The sequence below is a fragment of the Spermophilus citellus genome, assembly GCF_964194105.1.
Source record: "Spermophilus citellus genome assembly, chromosome: 17".
Taxonomy (NCBI): Eukaryota; Metazoa; Chordata; class Mammalia; order Rodentia; family Sciuridae; genus Spermophilus; species Spermophilus citellus.
The window spans coordinates 26,990,750-26,999,607 of NC_138199.1; the positions used below are offsets into that span (position 1 = coordinate 26,990,750).

Consider the following 8,858-nt stretch of genomic DNA (forward strand, 5'->3'; position numbering starts at 1 on the left):
GAGTTTGGACTTCATCTATGTATTGATGTGTAGACCTGAGTGATTTTAAAGAAATGGACACAAACATATTTGTGTATTATATTTTTATTCCAACATATAGACATCTCTATAGGCAAGACCAATTCATAAAGGAAGAACAGAAATAAGAAAAGGAGACGGGGTTAGAAAGAGTTATAGGACTGAGGACGATTCATTGAATGACAGAAGAGGCTAAATAAAATATGTCTGCCAGTTAATGAAAGAGCTGGTATTAATGTAGATACTGAAAATACCGCTGTTTTTTCTCCCTCACATAGTTTGATGTATGGACCCTGGATCTCCTTCCCAATGTACCCTCTTTTTTGTTCTTAGCTCATTCAAAAGGAAACCTCTCTCCATCTCCTACCTTCTGTGAAACATGGGCTTAAACCAGGCTTGGTACTGCACACCCACAATTCCAGTGATTCTGAAGATTGAGGCAGGAGATTTCAAGTTTCAGACTGGACTTGGCAACTTAATGATCCTATCTCAAAATTTTAAAACATTAAAAACTTAATGACCCTATCTCAAAATTTTAAAACATTAAAAAGCCTGGGAATATAGCTCAGTGGTAGAATGCCCCTTGGTTCAATCTCTAGTACTGGAAAAAAAAAAGGACTTGATCCACTAGCAGCATCATGGCTACACTCTAAACCAAATTATCACCAAACATTTGAAATCTCTATTTAGAATTGAATGTATTAATTATGATATTGCTAAAATACCAGAGTAGCACAGAGAATAACATAACAAAAACTTGTATAGAATAAAGAGAACATTTCATATTTCCTCCAATTGTTTAAAATAAATATTATAGATACACTTGAAATGTTCTTATTCCCATCCAAAATCTTCTTTCTGATTCCCACTCCAGAGATGACCAGTCTTCTACCATTGGTAAGATACTTCCATTCAGGACTTATATTCCTGCTACATTCTAGGTATATTACTTTAGATTAACATGTACATGTATTTTCTGATGTGCCATATATGTTCCAGCAACTTGCTTTTTCTCACTACATTATTTGTGTCTGATTTATCTATGTGAATTTAGTTTTTAAAAACAGTTTAAAGGAATTCATTAATAAGAACATAGCACAATTTCCTTATCCATCCCTCACTGAATGGGCCATTTCTAATTTTCCTATGTGATAAGATGCATCTCATGCCTGTCTTCTTGAGGCCATGTGCTTGGGTTTCTCTAGGGCTAGTTAGAAAGATAATTATTAGGTAGAATTTCAGCTTTCCTACATGTGGGCTCATGGTTTGCTGATTCCTTCTTCCTTGTAGTCCTTCCACAAATTGTTTTGGTTTGGAACAGTTTGTTAAATTTTATGTGTAAAGGAAACCTGTGGTATTTGCCCTGGGATTTCATTGAATTCAGAGATTACCTGGAAAAGAACTGAGGTTTATATAGTGAGACTTTCCATGAACATTCTCTATAGCCCCAAATTTCTTTTCTTTTTTTTCCTTTCATTAAAGTTTATGAAAATTTATTGAGATTAAAAAACTGTTTTGGACCTCTTTAGTTAGAATTATTTCTAGAGGCCTCAAAATTTTCTATAACTATTTTTAATGTAGGATCTTTTTGAAATAATATTTTCTAATTTACATAAATATAGCATCAATTTTTCTACATAATGGTTTATAACTAAGAAAATTATTGAAATCTCTTTGTTCATCCAGAGATTCCATGGATTTATTTGTAGATGATCACATTTTTCTATGAATAATATCTTTTTTAAAATTAATTAATTTATTCTAATTAGACATATATGACAGCACAATGCATTTTGATTCATTGTACACAATTGCAGCACAACTTTACATTTCTCTGGTTGTACATGATGTAGTGTCACACCATATGTGCAGTCACACATGGACCTAGAGTAATGATGTCCATCTCATTCCACCATCTTTCCTGCCCCCATGACCCCTCCCCTTTTTTCACTCCCCTTTGCCCAATCACAGTTCCTCCATTTATCCCTTGCCCCCCCATTATAATAATATCTTTTGTTTACAATCATGACAGCAAATTCTCTCTAGTGTTCCTTTTACAAATAGGCTAATCTTCAAGCATTTTATACAGATTACTAATCTCCATGCTTTATGTGGCTCTGTGGCCACATCTACTCAACCAAATGGTACAAACATCCCAAGTCCCAGCCCTGAGGACCCACTTAATTCTTTATCACAAACCCCAAGGGACCACTACAGCACTGACTATGCCTTTCATTTCTTGTTCTGAATTTTCTTTTTGCCTCTCAAACAGGTATGCCCATCTCTTTCTTTTACGTTTGGCTATGTTTTTGGTGGGGGGGGGTTATGTTCACATTTTTCTAAACTTTCTATGTATTTTATTAAGAATGGGACCTGTCAACATCAGCTTTATGTGCCATGTTGCTTAGAGCCTAACCTCTAAAATCTTACATTACTGTATCATATAAGATAAACATAGTCTCTGAGCCTCCACGTTTATAGAACCCTTTGAAATCAGAAGTATAGGAATTCTAAATGAAGATAAGAAAAGATACCTTAAAAGACAGACCCAAAGTGCTTTAGGTATAGAGATGATAATGTACATCCTGATTAGATATAACAGAAGAAGTAGACCTCCATCACTCGTGCCTAGCATATAATTCACATATTACTACAAGAAACACTGAGAAGTAATGATTAAATTAATTACATATTTAATTAATTTTTAAGTGGAAACCTCTTCAGAAAAATTGGTGAATTATTTATGAGAACTCAGATTACTGCAACTAATTGATTGCACAATGTAAAGTGGCTTTAAGAAAATAAGAGATTACATTTTTTCTAAGAAACAGTCCATGTGGGTGTTCTTGGTGGTGCATGTCTCTCCTAGATGTGGAGAACTAGGGATACAGGCTCATCACCCTTCACGGGACTTCATCATCCCATCCAGCATCCTCCACATCTGAATACATTTGGCACAACAGAGAGAAGAGGAAGCCCAGCACTGGTTCACATAAGTGGATTGGCTAGAACTCACTCATATGACTAAACCTCAACAGAAGGGAATCTGGGAAATTAAGTCTAGTTGAATGTTCAAAGAGAAGAGAATAGTATGGATTTGGACAAGCAGCTTGCCAACTGTCATGGTTAGTCTGTCTTAAAATGCAAGATGGGACAAAGAGGAACCTGCAATGGAGCAGTGAAGGGAGAACTAATGATATTTCAGTTAGAAGAGTAAGATGGTGTGAGACAAAGCATTGAGACATGAAGTATAAAGGCAGAATGACATAGACATTATAGTAAAACAAGAATCAAAATAACCAAGGCACTGATAAGAGCTAAATTGGGAGATTTTTCTTGTGAGTATCCTACATGTAGGGAATACAATAAACCAGGATTCACTCAAGCAATGTGGAGGGAAAGCTTATTGGTATTTGCAAAGAACAACACTTATCCATTATCATTCTGGAGAAGTTAAAAATAAGCACTATATGATATTCCACTTTCCAAAATCTTGCATTCTTCTTAGACTAAATATATACTAAGTGGGGTGGCGAAACATGTCCAGATGATTGACATGAAAAGAAGAGACTAGGCCTGCCAAACTAGACCTGTGAGCTTATTAAACAGTTTTTGTAGGTACTGTGGAGTTGCATGAGTCACAACGCAAAATAACTAAGAACAGAAAGAAGTCTGAAGAGAAAAGCATGGTGATTCTGTATATTGGAGGGCTTGTCAGATACAAAACATCTTAAAGGAAGTGGTGAAATATAAAAGAATCAAAATAATACCATTTTGTTCTGACCTGACTCCATTTTATGTTTGCTTGAAATCTTTTCTTTTCAGCCTCCTGACAGCTGTACGTATGTTGACAGTAGAGTAGGACCTTCCCATGACCCTGACTATGGCCCTGATATGTAACTAAAATGACTCTGAAATGTATAATCAAAACAGTTCTCTCATGTAATCAAAATATCTGTCTCAACAAAGTCTTTTCTCACCTACCTCCTTGTGGTTTGGGTGGGTTTTGTTTTTATAAACACTGTGCTTCCACAATTCAAGTGCTGAGAGTTCTGTGAGGCACTAGCTTGCTCCCAGTCGCTTGCCTGTCTTGCTCACTAAAGGATTTTTTTCCCTTTCAATGTTGCTCAATAAGCATGGTGGTCTGTAATTCTCACACACTCTGTAACAACAGCAAAAGTCTATTTCCAAAATGAGACACCAAGGGAGAAAATTCACTGGTTTAATTTGGTGGAATCTAAACCCAGAGATTCTTGTGATTTACAATCTCCCAATGCCCCATACAGATCCATTACCTTATGGGGTCTGGGATCACTCTTTGTTTGGTAAATAGAACAATTCCACATTTCCAGGCCCATCTATCTACTAATTGATCCATGGCCTGGAGAAATTAGTCCAAAACTCCAAAGGCCGTCTGTTCCTTATCATATATAATAAAATCAGTGTGTGATTCTGGCTTCTCCATTAAATTATCAGGTCCTTGAGATCAGGGACTATGCCTTATCCACTGAATAAATGAACGAATAAACTGTATTTGGCACATATTTGTGATTTTTTCCATAAGGCCTAACATGGACTCTAGGCTGTAGAATATGAGATTTAATTATGAAATGATTGAGTCTTGAGAGTTTAGGGTGTGCTGACAGGGGAGGATGAGCACTTCTGATTCACACGTTGCTCACTTCTCAGACATGAGTGATGGAGTGAATGTCAATTAGTCCCAGAGACCAACAGAAATGTTTCTTCAAAGTTTGAGTATCTCTGGATTTTAAAAAGGCAGGCATTGAGAAAGCAGATCACTGGAGTCAGAAGTGCTGCATACAGAAGATCATAATGCACAGTAATGGCACTAATAATTCTGGACTCTTCTTGCCTTTCATGTTGAAGGAACCATGAAGGAAGAAAACCAGTCTTCTACCATGGAGTTCATCCTCTTGGGAGTCACGGGTCAGCAGGAGCAGGAGGATTTCTTCTTCATCCTCTTCCTGTTCATTTACCCCATCACAGTCGTGGGAAACTTGCTCATCATCCTCGCCATTCTCTCTGACAGTCACCTCCACAACCCCATGTATTTCCTCCTGGCCAACCTCTCCTTTGTTGACATCTTCTTCTCCTCTGTAACCATCCCTAAGATGCTGGCCAATCATCTCCTGGGCAGCAAAGCCATCTCCTTTGGGGGATGCCTGACCCAGATGTATTTCATGATAGCTTTAGCCAACACAGACAGCTACTTACTGGCAGCAATGGCATATGATCGAGCGGTGGCCATCAGCCGCCCTCTTCATTATACAACCATCATGAGTCCAAGGTCCTGTGTCCTGCTGGTGGTTGCATCCTGGGTGATTGGAAACTCCAACGCCCTTCCTCACACTCTGCTCACAGCTGCTCTGTCCTTCTGTGGCAGCAAGGAAGTGGCCAACTTCTACTGTGACATTTCTCCCTTGCTCAAGCTGTCCTGTTCTGACATACACTTGAACGTGAAGATGATGTACCTAGGGGTTGGTGTTTTCTCTGTGCCATTACTGTGCATTGTTGTCTCCTATGTTCGTGTCTTTTCCACGGTCCTCCGTGTTCCTTCCACGAAGGGTGTACGCAAAGCCTTCTCCACCTGTGGGTCTCACCTCACAGTTGTTTCCTTGTACTATGGGACAGTCATGGGCATGTATTTCCGACCTCTGACCAGTTACAGCCTAAAGGATGCTGTGCTTGCTGTGATGTACATGACAGTGACCCCGATGTTAAATCCTTTCATCTACAGTCTGAGAAACCAAGACATGAAGGCTGCTCTGAAGAAACTCTTTCACAGAAGAAGCTCTTCATAACCAATGTGAGGTCATACACTGCATACAGTGCTCACCACTGGGAGGAAGGAACTTGGAATTCCACCTCCAGTATCCTCTTCTATAGAGAAGTTCTGCCTTGGAACTTTGCAGCCTTAAATTCCTAGTTTCCAAAATCTTGTGACATTTGATAAAACAATTTATGAAAATCATCACTTTGACCACATTTATGTTCCTTTTGGCAGAGCAGCAGCACCGCTATGGGGTTCATGTTTCACTTATACAACTGACTAGCAGAGTAAAGTGTGAGCCTCGGCTTTTATATATACATATTGGAATCCTAATATCAGTCCTGCCTGTGTCACAGGGTGTGATCACCTCAGCTCATGCTTTGAAGACTTCATGTCACCATTTGCATGTCAATTTCTATTTGATTAATGTGCTTGATGATATGATTAGGTATAATCCTGCCTACTAAGCTTGCAAGCCCCCAAGGGCAGGAGCTATGTTCACATGTGACTATATCTTCACAATCTTGGTCCCCTAAAGTAAATATGGGCAAAGTTGGAATGGATGAATGATAAGATTGTCTCTCATGCATAGTCTGATAATGATTAGAGATAACTTGACTGGACATGATTTATCCATCCTTAAAATCTTTCAGCAATCTGGTAATATACTTTTGTGCTTCCTTCATATTTGATTAACACAGACTGTGTCTTAAGATTATAAGTTTTTTTCTAAAAGGACTCTACAGCTTGAAATAATAATTATTCTCATTTAATTAATTAATATAGTGCTGGTATAATAAATTGCTGTCATAATTCATGGCAACATGAAATGAAGGTACATTGACCAAAAAAAAGGTGCCACATAATAACTGAAGAACATAGAGAAATATAAGGAAACCATCCATGATAGTGTAAAACCCCGAGGCTCAGCAAGAAGGCCTTTGCACACCAGGCCCCATAGGGCAGAGTAGGGGAAATAGAGATGGACAGGGACAGAGGGAGTAATATGCCAAGCCAGATGCTCCACAGGATCTCTAAGTTTATTAAAAGAAGAATCAATCTGGAATTAGCAGTTGAGGAATAAACTCACCTCACTCTCTTTCCTTATCGTATTTCTTCTGTAGCTCTCCATTGACCCAATCAGAAGCCAGAGCATAAGGCAGCCCATTGTGGGGTCCACATGGATCAACTTCCCTGGGTGCAGAGCCTGATGGGAGCAGAGAAGAATGCATGTGGGAGAACAGAGGAAAATCATGCAGGGCCACCCAGTGCTATTTAATGCAATTCTTTCTTTGTTTTGAAGATTCAGGCCCTCCCTCATAACAAAAGGGAAATTAAAAATAAGAACTACTGTTTGTAGTTGTAAAGGTTAGACAGAATCCTGAGCAGTAATCAGTTTGGAGATGTGGTTCATTTTTTTATTTGTTCTTTTTAGAAATACATGACACGAGATTGTATTTTCACATATTATACACACGTGGAGTATAACTTCCCATTCTCATTCTTGTACCGGATGTGGAGTTATGCTGGTCGGGTGAACACAGGAAAATAATTATCGATCCATGCTACTGTCTTTCCTATTCCCATCCCCCCCCTTACCTTCATTCCCTTTATCTAATCCAATGAACTTCTATTCTTCCCTCCACCTCCTTATTGTGTTAGCATACACATATCAGAGAGAATATTAGCATTTGTTTTTTTGGGGATTGGCTTATTTCACTTAGCATGATAGTCTCCAATTCCATTCATTCAATGGAAAAATGCCATAATTTCATTCTTTTTATGGCTGAATAATATTCCATGGTGTATATATACCACATTTTTTTTATCCATTCATCTGTTGAAGGGCACCTAGGTTGGTTCAGTAGTTTAGCTACTGTGAATTGAGCTGCCATAAATATTGATGTATACTCCTCTGGATATATGCTAAGGAGTGGGATAACTGGGTCAAATGGTGGTTCCATTCTAAATCTTCTGAGAATCTCCATATTGTTCTCCAGAGTGGCTGCACAAATTTGCAGTCCTACCACCAATGTATAAGTGTAACTTTTCCACTACATCCTCATCAATATTTATTGTTATTTATATTCTTGATAATTGCTATTCTGATGGGAGTAAGATGAAATTTCAGTGTAGTTTTAATTTGCATTTCTCTACTTGATAGAGATGTTGACCAGTCTTTTATGTATTTGTTGACTGATTGTATTTCTTCTTCTGTGAAGTGTCTGTTCTGTTCCTTTGCACATTTATTGATGGGGCATTTGGGTGTTTTGTTTGTTTGTTTGTTTGTTTGTGTGTGTGTGTGTGTGTGTTAAGTTTTTGAGTTCTTTATATATCCTGGATTTAATGCTCTACCTGAGGTGTATGTAAGTGGCAAAAATTTTCGCCCATTCTGTAGGCCCTCTCTTCGTGTTCTTGATTGTTTCCTTTGCAGTGAAGAAGTTTTTAGTTTGATAAAATTTCATATACTGATTTTTTATTTTGCATATTGCACTTTAGGGGTCTTGTTGAAAAATTTGGTTCCTAAGCCAACACAATAGAGAGTTGGGCCTACTTTTTCTTCTAGAAGGTGCACAGTCTCTAGTCTAATGCCTAGGTCCCGGATCCACTTTGAGTTGAGTTTTGAGCAAGGTGAGAAATAAAAGTTTGATTTCATTTTGCTACATAGGGATTTCCAGTTTTCCCAGGACTATTTGTTGAGGAGGCTATCTTTTCTCCAATATACACTTATGGTGACTTTGTCTAGTGTGATATAACTGTATTTTTGGTGGTCTGTCTCCCTATCTTCTATTCTGTTACATTGGTCTTTGTGTTTCTTTGGTGCCTATACTATGCTGTTTTTGTTTACCATAGCTTCAGTATAATTTAAAGTCTGCTATTGTGATGCCTCCTGCTTCACTCTTCTCCCTTGGGTATTCTGTGCCTCTCTGTTTCCAAATGAATTTATTGACTTCCTTTCCTGTTTCTGTGAAGAATATCATTGGAATTTTATTAGGAATCACATTACATCTGTATAGTGCTTTGGGTAATATAGCCATTTTGACAATAT

General features: G+C 38.0%; 1 protein-coding gene across 1 annotated transcript; it reads left to right on the forward strand.

The window, feature by feature from the left end:
- Positions 1-4,910: 4,910 nt before the first annotated feature.
- Positions 4,911-5,840, forward strand: LOC308636083 (olfactory receptor 1A1-like; the record flags this gene model as incomplete). The annotated part of the gene is made up of 1 exon (XM_081271172.1): positions 4,911-5,840. One exon carries the CDS (start codon positions 4,911-4,913, stop codon positions 5,838-5,840), a length of 930 nt encoding a protein of 309 aa, XP_081127298.1.
- Positions 5,841-8,858: the final 3,018 nt, after the last annotated feature.